Source organism: Pseudonaja textilis, chromosome 4, assembly GCF_049901715.1.
Source record: "Pseudonaja textilis isolate UNSWEBS1 chromosome 4, rPseTex1.2, whole genome shotgun sequence".
In the NCBI taxonomy this organism is placed as follows: Eukaryota; Metazoa; Chordata; class Lepidosauria; order Squamata; family Elapidae; genus Pseudonaja; species Pseudonaja textilis.
In genome coordinates, this window is record NC_141993.1 from 56,733,510 (window position 1) to 56,750,060 (window position 16,551).

Sequence of the window (16,551 nt, forward strand, 5' to 3'; positions counted from 1 at the left end):
AATTCAAACAAACAGAGAGCTCTTTGCTGTAACGTCCTCATTCAAAATAGTCATTTTGTTCCTGGCGAAATGCACCAGCCCAGCTGTGTCCTTTTATACTCATTAAGGCAACGTGCTAATTAACTGGCTTGCCCTTCAGATTAACGTTTCCTGGTTCTGACGTCAATCCACGATCTAACAGTCATCAGAGTCAAAACTCCCAACAGAACCGATCCTTCCAATCACAACATATATATATATATATATATTAAGGGTTTGGACACAATTACTAAAATGTTATGTTACTCCTCTATAATTCATGGTCTTAGATGCAGCTTTAATTCTGCTACTATGAAAATTTGAGGACTGTGGATATGATCCAGTCCACTGTTTGTTTGGAAGAGGTGTGTGTCCAAGTACGGCCAGAGATTAAAAATGTCTTTAATCTATATCTCCACAGTACTGCAATGGTGGCTGTATTTAGATGTTGATGAGAATGATTCTATAAGATTTTTTTCTAACTTTATAATTGTTGTTCCTTAAGACTTCTGTAAGATTAGAGTTTCAGGATTGGTGTTGACAAAAAATGACTTTAATTTCCACCTCATTTTTGACTCTGAAAAGGCATTGAAATTAATCCATATAATTTGGGGTGAAGAAAAACTGAAATCTAGAATGCCATGTCCTCAGTATAGAAAAAATGTATTGTTAAGGGAACTCATCTAACAAGTTTTTTCTTCTTAAATGGGAATTGTGAATTGTATAGATGGGCCGTATATTGGAGCTCTGGCATGATCATCTTTTCACAGATGTTCAGGGTCTTATTGTCTAAATCATGTTTGAGATTGTAACCCATGATATGAGCATTTCCTGCTTGAAAAGGCTTCATATTCTTATCTTTAACTTCATAATCCTCAATTGCAGTTTCTTCCAAGAGGCAGGTCTCCATCAGTTCATTTTGTCTCTTCTGCAAAAGATCAATTTCTTTGTATAGTGTTTTGAGGTCCATTCTTTCCTGAATCTTCATCCAAAATGATTTGTTGAAATGTTTATAAAGTTCCCAATCTAAAGCACACCACTCCTTTACTTTCTTCTTATTCTCTGGATTCAGAGTCTGAATGTTACATTGGCTCCTGGCATTCATCTTGAAATAAATCACATCATCCAGATCCCAACACAAAACATCCTTCAGAAGGATCATTGACTCATCAAAAAAATCAGCAATCAGTATCAAGTGGAAAATCTCTTCTATATTCTGCAGGACAAACTGGATATAATGTTCATCATATTCTGCATTGTTGTTATACCCAAAATCAAACCACATGTTGTTCTTAGCATAGATATTATTTTTTTCTGTCATATTGTAGTATGACCAAGGAGATGATAAAAATTCATTAACATTCTTGGATTTTTTAAATGCTGGAACAATGGTTTTGTAGTAGACATAAGATGATTCAAGTAATAATGCTGGATGTCTCAGGATAGAAAAATAAAAGGTATCATTTGGCATTATTCTTCTGACCTTTTAAATAAAAGAGAGGGGGAGAGAGATTAAAATATGTATCAATATTTTTGAATGATTAGTAAAAATTCTGTATTCTGAAATAAATACAGTTGATCTTTCACTTGTAGAACTTAACAAGATTTCAGGAAAATTGGTGCAATATGAAATGGTACTTGCATTTGCATATCTGTAGAGAGTTACTATACATTAATTTAGCCATATCAATTGAGACATTACAAGAAACCATAAGAAAACAAAGACGCTAATGGCACAAACAAGTTTTAAACTCCATTGGGCTTCCATGCTTCTCCTTTTAAAGGAATGCTTTAAAAAATCACTTCCATTTTTAAGTAATTATAGCAGGTTATATTGTCCCAATCAGAATATCTATGATTTATTTAACTAATTTAATATAAGTTAGATTACCCATAATTCAGAGTTTGGATGCTACTTTAAACAATAGGTAATTGGGAGAGAAATGAAAGTTTCTGATATCTTTCTTTATAGTTTGGGTAAAGAAAGATCTAATTTATCATGTTTGCATTCAGTAAGTATGAGAAACTAGCAAAATGCTTACTTATATTCATCATAAAGGGCTGGTCTTTGAAGAAAATATTAAAATACTGTTAGCTAGTTTGAGTAATGAAACATCTGAAAGAAAACGACCAAGCTCAGAGAGCTTTTGAAAATTAAATCCAGTCTGGTTCTTATTCCAAGTCAGGAGACAGATGCAGGGATTGGAGGCAGGCTGAAGTTTTGGAAAGGAGGTCTCCTTTTATTTAGTAGCCAGAAACAACAGTAACAGCAGCATCAATAGATGGGATTTTACACAATTTGGGGGGGTGGGGTTGTGATGCCCATTCCTCTGCATGAATATGTCATTTAATATTTTAATGGTTGTTGCCAGGTTCTTATGGAGTCATGTAGGGGTCACGACTGGCTCTACAAGCAAAAGGGGAAATGCAAATCCTAGGTATTTTGTTTGACTGAGCTAGTTTTGTCAGTTTCACCTACTTGCCTATTGTGCTGCTTATCTAGAGTTGTTGGCTGCCCTTTGTTTATGAATAGAGTGGCCTGGCTTTATGAATGAATGCAAAATATCCATTCATAAAGCCTAGACTGTTCAGGCTTCTTCTTGAGGTTCTTTTCCTACAGCAGAAAGACTGGGGTTGCTTTCTGCCTTTGTTAATGAGATTTTTCTCCTCTTCTCCTTTAGGGGAAATATTCCATTCTGCCTCTTTTAATATTATGCAGAATATTTTATTCTGGAGAGGAGGCCCTTCCCACAGACCTCTCATTAATTATCACACCAACCACATAATTGGAAACAAATTAAGAAGAAGATCAGCTTCATTCTTAGAGACTTGAAGCAAGCAGGGAAGAGGGAAATATAAAAAGGGGTCTCCATTTATTAGAACTATAGGTGCTGGCTATTGTAGACTACAGAATCAAATGCTGTATTTGTTCTATTTGCAGAACAATATGTTTAGAAATCAATAATACTTAACAATAAACACAATATAGTTTGTGTGCATAGTTAAACACAATATAGTTTGCTGAATGAGCTTGTTTCATTCCTCTGAACTTTCTATGGAAAAGTACTTTAAATACTGCATACTGCTCAATGAGAGGGTGAGACAGATGGATGAAGCTGATATTTTAAAAAGAAAAGTGACTCAATTTTTCCAAATTGCACTCCTTCAGATATATAAGGGGAACTAGCAATTCTTTGAAGTTTTTTTTTAAAAAATTTGCCTTTGGAGGCTATGGAGTTTGTGGAGAAGAGGATATTACCAGAGTCCATGGAGCTAAATTTTTGTGGATGTATTTGCATTTTTTAGATGCTTATTCAGAGAACAATAGAGAGTAGGATTATTCATCATCACAGAGACTTAATACATCTAATTTGAGATCTTAAATTGTTTACTAAATAATTATGTCATTCAAAACTGGCATTTTGTTGCTGAAATTTGGTTGTACAAATTTTGGGGTAGAGTTACAGGAGGTTACAAAAATGGACTGGGCTTAATGTCTGTCCTGTGTACTGTCCTGTTTTTTTCTTCCCCCTGCATAGAATGGAGAGATTGCTTAAGCAGTCCTCACTAGTGCATTCCTTTCGATGTATATATATCCCATGATGTTCCTGCTTACCTTACCTTACCTTATAACCACTTCCTCTCCAATGAATGTAAATACCAACATTAATTCCCTTTTTGCTAATTATCCCAGTGCTGGGTAAACATACCAAAGAAGGGGGAGTAGGGGAAAAGGACTATGAGGTTTGCCTTTTTATTAGCTTCCTCATGAGTAGAGTTCCAGAAACTTTTGCTGTTTAGGCTCATCTAGCTCTTTGAGGTCATGCATCATCATCTTCTAATGCTGTAAGTACATTCCAAGACAATTTCTTAATACCCCTTTTAAAGATTTGTTACTGTTGTAGAATCTCGTCATTCTTTGCAAATTCCAAATTAAGCATCAGCACCGATTAACAGCAACAATGACTCCTACAAAGACCTTTTTCTCCAACAGACAAAAGCTGGAATAAAAAAAATGGAAACTTTACAAAATAACTTCTATATTCTTACCTCTTGCCAATTAAACCTTAAATGATTGCCCATGATGTTGAACTTATTTGCCAATGTTTTGAATTCCTCAACATAAGATATTTGGAAGCGATTAGGATAGCCAAGATGGGGGTGATTTCCATAGGGTAAAGCCAAGGTGAGATTATGTTTCTCTGAGAATCGGTAGAGGATGTTGAGTATTGTACTGCTGGCTGTTTTGTGGGTCTTGAGGAACATGACATCTGTGATGGGTTGACAGATTTTGGAAGGAGGCTTGTACCTAGATAAATACACAATATATAATGAAGGAAAAATATTTAGAAACTCTTTCCCACTTGGTAATTTATTTCTTATGACTGCCATGATCTTCCTTGTTTTCCTTTGTGCTTCTTTGCTTAGTCTGATCTGCTTTTATTTCTCTGACACATTACAATTGGTCCTGTGTCTACCTATGTTTGAAAGCTGGAAGTTTCTAGTTTGTGAATTGTCTGTGGCATTTATGAGCCCTAAACGATGTAATTAACATACAATGCCTTTTTTGTACTTTAATAATAAGAAGCTAGATGTGATTTTTGTACAAAGTATGAACAGACTGTTCAGAGTTGTAATGAATGTGAGAAACACCTATTTTAAGATGCTCACATTAAAAGAATCAAACAAACTAGCTGATCTGTCAGTCAAGATAAAGTTAAGGGAAGGAAAACCAAAACAAAGAGCTAATAAGGGGAGTGGATTTCTCTCCTCATGAGGGTTTTTACAAGAAGGGAGGGCAATCTCCATTTTGCCTCTGTGTTTCATTTCTCCCTTATGGAGTTTGATTTAAAGGCTGATAACAGCTGTAGACTGAACATTAGGTCAGTTGACTATGTGTTAGAATGGTCAAACAAGTGGAAATTTCAAATCTCAACAAATAAATGCTCTGTCTTACATATTGGCAAAAAAAATCAGAAAATAATACAAGTTGAATGGACATCACCTTGTAGACCAGAGGTCACCAACCAGGGGTCCACAGATCACTGGTAGTCCATGAGAAAATTTTAGTGGTCTGCAACACACCTGTGTCTGCAACAGGGGTGATACCAGCAGCGGATGGACTGATGTGCACAGGGATGGAGGGTAACATGCAGGAGATTGCAGCATCGGAGCCCTTCCCCGGTGTTCCCTGGCCTGTGACGGGGTGGGGGTGGGGGGAAAGGAACCTCTGAACTGGTGTTGCATCCTGCCTTTGTGCATCAAAGAGGCTGAGTGGCTGCCAGCAATGCCCTCAGGTGAAGATGTTGTGAGGGGGAAGCTTCTTGGGAGCAAAAATGCCCCCCAGGAGGCTTCCCTGAGGCCCAGAAGGCCCCAAAATGGAGAATGGGGTGTGTATGCTGCACCCCCCTGGCTCCATTTTTTGCCTTCCTGGGCCCCAGGGAAGCCTTCTAGCAACAAAAACACCCCCCAGGAGGTTTCCCTGGGGCCCAAGAGGCCCAAAACCAGGTGGTTGCTGGAAGAAGAAGAAGAAGAAGAAGAAGAAGAAGAAGAAGAAGAAGAAGAAGAAGAAGAAGAAGAAGAAGAAGAAGAAGAAGAAGAAGAAGAAGAAGAAGAAGAAGAAGAAGAAGAAGAAGAAGAAGAAGAAGAAGAAGAAGAAGAAGAAGACACCCAAAGAACTGGTTGTTAAAAAACACTTGATGGATCAATTCAGCTTAGAACTTTCTTTTCATTACAATTCAGTAGCTCAATGTCAGTATTCTTTAAAGGGAAATGTCATTTCTATTGTACTTGTTTTAGAAATGCACTTACCTGGTGTCCTCAGTAACAAAGTATTGAAAGAATCCTATCAGAGTAAGACCTGCCAGGCAAAGAATGAGATGCAAAAATCGCTGAAACCTAGAAAAAAAATCCAGATATAATTTTCATTTTCTAATTATCTACCAGAGTTCTTAGGACATTTATATATTACAAACTGCCTTTGCCAACTCCTGAATGTAATGCATTCGCCTCCTTACCCAACACAAACCAATAAAGCCACTGTGTGAAAAATGTAGGTGAGATCCAAGCTTCCCAAGATATGTAACACCAAAACATAATAGTGAACTGTAGAATTATAACTGTATAATTATGCTGATGGGGTTTCTTGTAAATTTTAGGCGAAAAATAAATGGGAATGCATTAAACCTCTGATGGGCTTAACTCATCTATTGCTGGGTTAATCTACCAGAACAAAAACGTCCAGGGAGTTGAGTCACATTCCTCTTGAGTAATACCTACTGTATTGTCTACTGTAGCCCTTGACTGTCTAAAACAGGGGTGTCATACTCAATTTCATTGAGAGTGGCATCAGGGTTGTGTTTTACCTCAGGGAGATATGATGTTTGGCCAGCTCGATGTCACATATGTCAGGGGGCACCTGATGCCAAAAGGAACAAAGTTCCTTTTTCTCCACTTCTTCTAGTCCCAAAAGGAAAAATTCTGGTTTCATTTCTAACTCCATTTTCAGGATTTTCTGTATTAGAGTGTGAATCATAACTCCAATTTTGTTTTTTGCTTTATCACATGTCTACCATAGACGATAAAAAGTCCCTTCTTTATTCTTACATTTCCAAAATTCATTTGCCATACCTTTATACATCTTAATAGCTTATCTGGTGTTAAATACAAGTGATACATCATCTTATAAAAATTGTAATTATAAAAAGTTGTAATTCTTCAGTTATAAAGCTTAACATTAAAGCTTTGGAAAACACTGATATTAAGGCAGGACATAAAAATATAGTAATTTTAGAGAAATAATGATACAAGTTTTATAGAAAGTGAAATATGTGGTATTAGCAAGAGAAAGAACAAGGAAGTGTGAAAAGCCAAGCTACAAGGATCATCTATCTGTCACAAAGTCATATTTGCCAAGAAACCTTGTCTCGGTTGTAACAAAACCACAAGCTAGGGAGTTTAGTAAGATGGGTTTGTGACATCCAGCCATCCTAGCCTAGCAACAGGGGAGGGGGAAAGCTGTGTTTCAAGTAACCAATGAATGACTGACAAGTTATATTTCTGTGTTTTGCCCCTTCTGGCAGAGATAATGATAGAAATCTTGGCTGAGGCTCTGGAAATAACTAAAGAGAAGATGATGGATGGAATAGATGAGATTTTTCGAGTTTTCACAAGATACACTATGAGAAATAGTTTACCAAGAGAAGTTCACATTAGATTTATAAAGAAAGCTATTAAAATGCAAATATTACTGGTGGCAAGAGAGAAAACATTGAAATATAAAGATAAGGAGATTGTGGTTTTGAAACAAGTACCCAGAAGAGTGAGAGAGATGAGAAGAGAGTATCTATTCTTGACTAAAATACTACTCAAAAAAGAGGTGAATTATAGATGGTTGATACCAGAAGGTTTAATGTTTACATGGCAGGAACAGAGACACAGAATTGATTCAATTGAGAAAGCAGAATTATTTTATACAGAATACTTCGGAGGGAAAGAGGAGGAGACAGAAAAAGAAATGTCATTAGTTGAATTCCAAGAGGACTGTCAAGTAGCGATTGAAAAAGAAGAAGATGCAGTAGGCAGAAAGGTGGAAGCTAGAGAACAATGAGAACCAAGATCTACTAGGGCTTCAAAACCTACTTACAAAGTATAATCATGGAAGAGAAAAATTGATTACAATTAACATAAATGGACTTAATTCAGCTGTTAAAAGAAGGAAAACTTTCCATAAATTAGAGAAATTAAAATTTGATATAATCTGCCTACAAGAAGTACATATTAAAAAGCAATATGAACAACTATTGATACAGCCAAAGCTAGGGAAAATATTTACTTCTTTGACACAATGCAAGAAAAGAGGAGTGGTCTTTTACATCAAAGATACTATTCCGGCAAAATTGATCCACACAAATGATGATGGAAGACTCTTAATGGTGGAAATAATGGACAACAATATGAAAACACTCCTGATAGCAATCTATGCTCCAAATGAAAATCAAGAAGAATTTTATAGAAAATTACATATGAAAATAATTGAACTGGACTATGTTATATCTGTATGATAGGAGAATTCAATGGAATAGTAGACAATAAATTGGACTATACAACACAGAAAACAATAAAGCAAAGCAGAAAGACTCTCCCTAGATCCTTTTTTAAAATGATAGATGAAATAAATTTAAAAGATGCATGAAGAGAAAGAAATGCTAAGACCAAACAATATACCTTCTATTCAAACAGACATTCATCATGGTCCAGAATAGATACGATATGGATGTCAACAGAATTGATCGCTAATCTCCAAGAAATAGATATTGAAACAAGTACCTGGGCAGATCATAACCCAATGACAATTAAATGGAAAGGACAAAGAAGAAGATCTAGATAGACATTAAATAACACTATACTAAAAGAAAAAGACTTTACACAGAGAATGGAGAAAGAACTGGCTTTTTTCTTTAAAGAAAATGAAAAAGAAGACACATCAATGCAGAATGTATGGGATACAATGAAGGCATATGCCAGAGACTTGATAATGGACTACACAAGGAAAAGAAATATTACAAAAAGACTTGCCTCTAAGACATTAGAGGATGAGTATAAAGGACTTGAAAAAGAGTTACAGAAAATGCCACAGAAAAAGGACATTAAGTTAAAAATGGATATAATTAAACATAAAATGGGATTAATGGAAAAAGAAGAATTAGCACAGAAAATCAGAGGTGCGAAGCAGAACTATTTTGAAGATGCAAATAAACCAGGTAGATGGTTAGCATATAAACTGAGAAAGGAGAGAGAATCAAGGAAATATTGCAATTAATAGATTATCAAGGCCAAGCTTGCTATGGAAGTAAAGAGAAGAAGGAAATCATACGAGATTATTATGGGAAACTATACACACAAGAGAATATTGATGATGAAAGAGTTAAACAGTACTTACAGAATGCTAACTTATCCCAGATACCTAAAGAGATTGAAATAATGCTAGAAAACAATATAACGGTGATGGAGTTAACTGAAGCACTTAAGAAGCAAAATAATGGAAATGCACCAGGTCCAGATCGACTCTCAGCAGAATTTTATAAGACATTCAAAGAATCATTGAATCTCCCATTGTTAGAAGTTATGAATGAAGTTATGTCAAAGAAGAGGATACCCAAATCATGGTCAGAAGCTTACATTACACTTGTCCCAAAGAAGGACGCCGACCCACTACAAATCAAGAACTATAGATCTATTTCCCTATTAAACTCAGGTTATAAAATTTTTGCTTCAATAGTGGCAGAAAGACTTAAAAAATACTTCAATAACTTTATTCATCCTGATCAAAATGGATTTCTGCCAAAGAGACAAATTAAAGACAATGTGAGAATAATTTTGGATACTTTGGAACACTATGAGGCACATCCTGAAAAACAAATGGCTTTGATATTTTTAGATGCACAGAAAGGCCTTTGACAATGTGAATTGGCAATTTATGTTACTACAATTGGAGCAGATGGGCTTTGGTAAAAAAAATTATCCATGCAATAGAAGCTATATATCATACGCAAACAGCAAAGGTAATGATAGAGGGAGAATTGACAGATTCTATTGATATAAGAAAAGGAACAAGACAAGGCTGCCCTCTGTCACCTCTGTTGTTTGTGTTAACTTTGAAAGTGCTAAATAGAAATATTAGAGAAGAAAAGGATATAAAAGGTGTTAGGAATAACATAGGTTACCTAACGTAGTTTGGGTAAAATAATATATATAAACTATGATTGTAAGTTTAAGTGTGTGCCACTTTAAACTGCAAAGCATGTAATTTTGGGTGCGGTGTTGAACTGCCATAAGAGGGAGCAAGAGAACCTGACAATTACTGGATTGTATGGATTGATGGTTTGTTAACTGCATGTTTCCCTACTGCTGAGTTGCTGAACGCTAGAGGAAGAAAGGAGTTTTGACTTCTTCATATCTCTATTGCGAGGAGATATATTCCTGGACTGATATTTGTAAGTTTACTGACCTCTCTTTTTCGACACTGGAATTTGCAACTGAATAATCCCTGGATGGACTGAATTAGTGAATGATATATGGACTGTTTGACTATGCTATAACTCTTACTGGAATAAACTATTTAACTAGCACGGTGTATCTGTTTTACTGAGTGTAAGCTACAAAAACGTTTATCTCACATATTTTGCCTGCCTGCCTGACTGCCGTGCAGGTTCTGCTAGGGTGTATCCCTAACAAAAGGGATGATAATTAAAAAGTAAGAATTTAAATTGCAAGCATTTGCGGATGATCTGGTTTTCATTTTAGAAGATCCATTAGAAACAGCATCAAAAGTGATAGAAAAGATAGAGGTATATGGAAGGGTAGCTGGTCTGAAAATAAATAAAGATAAAACAAAGATTTTGACAAAGAATATGTTATTAAGACAAAAGGAAGAATTGGCGGATGTTTTGAAAATTCAGGTCACAAATAAAAAGTATTTGGGGGTACATTTGACAGCAAGATGTAGCACACTTAAAGAGAATAATTATATTAAACTCAAGCAACAGATAGCGATAGATTTGGCAAAATGGGAAAACTTACAATTATCATTAATAGGGAGATTATCAACAATCAAGATGAATATATTACCCAGAATTTTATATTTGTTTCAAACAATTCCAATTCGGCTAGGGAGAGATTACTTTGAAGATTTAAATAAAATTGTGTTGAAATATATATGGCAGGGTAAGAAAAAGAAAATAAAATTAAAACTTTTGGAAGAAGCTAGAATAAGAGGAGGATTTGGTCTGCCTAATTGGAAGTTATAGTATCAAGCTACAAATCTGATGTGGGTTAAGGAATAGATAACATTAAGAAATTCTAGATTGTTGACATTAGAAGGACATGACTTGTTGTTGGGGTGGCATGCCTTCCTATGGTACAAGGGAACTAAAACAAAGGGGTACTTTAGAAGACATTATATACAGGAGGCTCTGTGATTAAATTGGGAGAAGACTAAAAGGCAATTTATTTGAAAATTCCAGTCTGGCTATCGACTATTGAAGCATTTTCTTATCCTATAACATATAAAAAGGAACAAGCATTCAGATATGGTGAAATATTGAATGAAAAGGGTGAACTTAAATCTATGCAAAATCTAGAGGAACAAGGTATAAAAATGAATTGGTTTTCATATGTGCAAATACGCTCTAGATATGATAAAGATTCCAAAACAGAAGGTTTCTATGATAAATTGACTGATTTAGATAAGATATTGACAGGTACTGATGAAAAGGTGATTAAAAAATGGTATGGATATTTATTAGAAATTAAGCTAGAAGAACAAGTCAAAGAAACAATGATTGCTTGGGGGGGAAATTTTGGACATGGGATTGATTTAGAGAAATGGCAAAAATTGTGGTCTCAAAATTATAAAATGACAATGTCAACAGCATATAAAGAAAATTTGTATAAGATGTTTTACAGGTGGCACCTACCCCCAGCAAGAATAGCAAGAATGTTCAAGAACAAATTTGAAAAATGTTGGAAATATCATCAGATACCTGGTTCATATTACCATATATGGTGGACGTGCGCGGATGCCAAAAGATATTGAACTAAAATCCACACAAGGTTGAAAAATGTCAAAAAAAAACATATAGACGTGAAACCGGAAATATTTTTATTGGGAATTTCACCTGAAATATGCAGTAGGGAATTGAAATATTTGATTGTAAATGTATTAATAGCAGCTAGGATTGTATTTGCTAAAAACTGGAAAAATGAGAAAATACCAACACAGGAGGAAGTTATTAAGAAAATAATGGAATGTGCTGAAATGAGTATATTGACATTTGAAATTAGAGAACAAGAAGATAAACAATTTTATAAGATCTGGGATTTATTTTATCAATGGTTAGACAATAAAATATGAAATATGAATGAAATAATGAAATATGTAGATTTTTAGAGTATAAAGAATATATAAAGATGTATTATCTTTATCATAATCATAAATATGGAATAGATTTGGGATGATAATATGAATTGTCATAAAATAAATCAATTAAAATATGGATTATCTTGCATAACATGAATGAATAATAATATAGTCAAATGATTGAGTAATGATGATATCAATGTATTTAGGAATATTTGATAGATAATATGAGAACATATACAAGTAATTTTAAGTAATGACTATGAAGTGGATGCAGAAAACAATTTGTAAACCAACTGACACACTGTATGTACATAAGTGGAAGATGGCTTGATGTTTTTATGTTGTGTTTGTCTATGTTTGTCTAAAAAAATAATAAATCTTTTTCAAAAAAAATCAGTTCAACAGTAAATATATATCCGCTGCGGTCTATAATTAGATGACTTTAGTCTTCATTAAAACAATTGTTTTGTTTTTTTAATGATGGCCATTCAATTCACACAGGAAAAGGAAGAAAAGTACACACACTCCCACACACACACTCTTTACCATTGCCTTTTTTTTTCAACACAAAATATGCTTTCTGTTCGGAATATTATTATTATTATTTTTGCATTTTGTGGTTATTCTCATTTTATTATATTCTAGCTTTTAACTAAAAAAGAACCACAAAAGAAAATCTCAAGCCTTCTTGGGTATGCTTAAGAAGGTTTGAGGCAGAAATAGGAAGTGTTCTGTCCTTTAGAACAGGAAGTTATCTGTGTATGTACAGAGAACCAGGATATAAGCAAATAAACATGACTTTAGAATATTAAGTCATGTTTATTCAAATAAAAAAAAATAAAAAGCATATATGGTGTAATAAATTTTTAAAGGTAAAACTTTTTCTTGAAGTACAATATCCTAATGGTAGCATGAATCTACTAATGCTACTAATAGAAATATCTGTTTCTTTTATTTTATTTTTACAAAAATACCTAAATTATTTGACAACTGTAAAAGTCAAATTTAATTATTAAAACAGGGTACATATGACTGTTTCCATTCAGGAATACTCCTGCTCAGTAGTGGGATTCAAACTTTTTTACTACTGGTTCTGTGGGCATGGCTTGGTGGATTTGGCAGGGGAAGGATACTGCAAAATCTCCATTCCCTCCCCACTCCTAGGGGAAGGTTACTGCAAAATCCCATTCCTTCCCCACCCCACTAACCTGCTTTCCAGCTCTATTCAGCTGTGCAGGGCAACAAAGGGAGACCCAGAGGATCAACTGGAACTCAGGAGGAAGAGAATAGATGGGGGCCGGGGCCAGTTAGAGGTGGTATTTGCTGGTTCTCGGAACTACTCAAAATTTCTGCTACCAGTTCTCCAGAACTGGTCAGAATCTGCTGAATACCACCTCTACATCTGAAGGGTCTCATAAGTCAAGTAATTCTACTTCTTTATTTATCAGTGTTACTTTATTGATCTATTCTGATTGGTCATGCATTTCCCAAACAGCAATGGAATGAAACAGCTCGTAGCTCTTCCAGTTAGATGGAAAACAAAGTTGTTTCTCCTCCTTCTCTTGTTCCATTCTCTTCTCTCTCTTCTGTTACTCCAGAAATTGCCATTACATTGTAAATATGTAGGTAAGAAAAAAAAAAGGTTAAATTTAAGAGGAAAAATTATTTAATTGTATGATTGTAATTGTAAGTTAAAATTATACCAAACTTCTTGGTCTTGACTCTGCCCATGTTTTTTGCATGCAATCCCTAGAGTGACATCCAACAGTTAAAGATGATGCAGCTGTGGTACACCCACATTAATGGTTTATACATAATTAGTCCTTTTGTGGAGACACTTAAACAGGAAAAACCATATTTTATACATAAATAAAGGGAGAAATACTAATTTTGAATGCGTGGGAGGATATGTAGCTCCATCTGGAAAGCCATTTTCTTGTTTAATGATTTTTACAGCGTGTCTATAAAAGATGTTAATTATAAAAAAATATTATTTTGGAAAGAAGATAATCTAGGCAGAAAAGGTTTTGCTAAAACTTGTACATGGTGAATTATCCAACACGTTTTCAAAATATTCTGATAGCGGTTTTTCAGAAATGTGGTTTTAGTTTAACATTATTGACTTACAAATTTAATTCATGTTATTAAGGTCAAGTAATGTAAAAATTATAAAATGTTGAAAGGGACAGATTGATTTGCATTTATCTGTGCCATTGATTTCTGCTTTTTCCTTCTATCTTAGAGCCTAAAAGTACTCAGCTATAATAGATTTATACAACAATCTGTTTAAGATCATTGTTAAGTGATAGAATAGAATAGAATAGAATAGAATAGAATAGAATAGAATAGAATAGAATAGAATAGAATAGAATAGAATAGAATAGCTTATTGGTCAAGTGTGATTGGACACACAAGGAATTTGTCTTGGTGCAAATGCTCTCAGTGTACATAAAAGAAAAGATACATTCGTTACAAGTCAAGAATCATAAGGTACAACACTATTGGGTACAATAGAAAACTTAACAAGTACTGGTGTGGGTATTGCTAATTAGTCCTGCAAATTGTAGAATATATTTTAAGAAAATGTTTTATAACAGTTTCTGAATTAAGTTGTTTCTAGATAATCAACATCTGTTGCTACCAATCAAAAGCATTGAAATGCATCGTAAGAAGGATTTTTAGATTAGAAAAAAATAATAAATGGAAATCACCAAATGATTACAGTGGAATAGTTCCATCTTCTTCTGAAATCTATTTTTGAGGGAGAACGGCTGTACAGTAAAAGTTTTGTACAGACATTATCCAAAACTATATTTGTTATTATTCATAAGGCTGACTTCCAATGCCAATCCTGTGTAATCCACTTAAAAATACATTTAAAGATTTTAGTGAATACATTTGTATTTACTACAGGAAAGAGACTAGCATATTACTAATGTAGAACAAAACCAAAAGTGACATCTTTGAAATTATTCAAAGGTTTTTCCAAGTTTTGCTTCTGGGCATAATTGTGGTTAGGTAGTCATGCATTATACAGCTTTTTCACAATGCCTCCACCTCACCTATCTGCTTAGACATGGATCTCTTCTTGGAAAGGTCTACTTTCCCTCACCTGTCACTCTCCCAACACTCAGCAAAGGCTTCTTTTTAAAAAAGATCCCTAAGATTTTTAATCTATGCGGAATTCGAATACTGTATCAGCTTTATACATTTTAATTCCTTTCTAAAAGATTATATGTATCGTATTTTTACCTGCATCATTTAATTGATTTTCTTATTGTAATTTAGTAGTTATACGTTGTCCTTGTTTTTGTCTTATGAACTACACAGAGAGTATCTGTTACAAATTAATGATAGTGGATATGCATACATATTAATCAATATGGTTAGAAGTAGAACTAGGCAAGAGTGGGATTCTACCGGTTCTGTCCACCTCTGTAGAATTGGTAGTTCTGAAGAGCAGCAGACAGAGAGCATACATAGAACCGGTTCTATGTCTGCTGCTGTTTTGGCCCACCTGCCAGCCTGGGCTCTTACCTGAACTTTATTTCCTGCTTTTTCAACTGCAGCTGCTTTGCACAACACAGCTGTGGTTGAAAAAGCAAGAAAAAAGGGCTTTTCCAACCGCTGCGCACTTGCACGCAGCACTGCTCAGCTGTCCAGGTAGCTCAGCAGGTCGTAAATTGGACTCATGCAACTTGTGCATGGGTGTGTGATGCAAAGCAACAGAACCGGTAGTTATACCGGCTGGATCCCCTCCCTGGAACTAGGGTTAGAAGATCAAACTTCAGGGAAAAACAAAGGAAACAGAAATCACTAACCAAAGAATTAGGGAGTCACAGAGACAATGCTCTGGAACAGGGGTCACCAACCTTTCGGACCTCAGGGACCACTAAATTCATAATTTTAAATTCCATGGACCACTAATATGAATATTTTAAAAAAGATAAATAGTATTTAGTGCAATTTAAAAATCAAATAATTTTTCTGTGGACCACCAAAATTTCTTCACAAACCACCAGTGTCCATGGACCACCAGTTGGTGACCTCTACTCTTGAATACAGCTCAAATTACCCATAAGAAAACATTCCCCCTTTCCTTAAGATCCTAATGTGCTGAATTGTTATTATACCATCAGCCTGACATAGGAATTATTGTGGGAGAGAGGATGTCAGCTATAATGCTGAAAATAGGGCTTTATTTATCTATAAACTATCAAGCAAGATCCCTTCCAAGTCTGTTATTCTATTATTCGATTAATTCTCTGGAAAAAGTTATAACACTAAGAGATAAGCAAACAGGAATGAAGAACATGCTATTCACCTTGATTTGCTAAGCACACAATTCATCTTCTTAAAATCTTCTTTTCTATTTAAAGACCCACAGTTGGAAATTCATCCAAGGGTCACCTTGAACAGTTATATGGTTATAAAACAGATAGCTTTATCCTTCATCAACAGTTTAGGAAAGCAAGTTATATTCTCCCCCCCTCATCTTGCTCCTTACCTGCAAATGCCTTTCATTTTGTCATTGATCTGCCACAATGATAGGTGGATTTCTTGTATTGGCCGTTTGGTTAGAGTGCAGTTCCTGTATATACCTGCTGAGT

At 34.8% G+C, this 16,551-nt stretch overlaps 1 protein-coding gene across 1 annotated transcript; it reads right to left on the bottom strand.

The window, feature by feature from the left end:
* Positions 1-242: 242 nt before the first annotated feature.
* GAL3ST2 (galactose-3-O-sulfotransferase 2) lies at positions 243-16,471 on the bottom strand. Its single transcript, XM_087933887.1, has 4 exons — positions 16,449-16,471; positions 5,830-5,916; positions 4,069-4,327; positions 243-1,501 (listed from the first exon to the last, which is right to left on the bottom strand). Exons 1-4 carry the CDS (start codon positions 16,463-16,465, stop codon positions 698-700), a joined length of 1,167 nt encoding a protein of 388 aa, XP_087790013.1. The 5' UTR covers positions 16,466-16,471; the 3' UTR covers positions 243-697.
* Between the last annotated feature and the right edge of the window lie 80 nt (positions 16,472-16,551).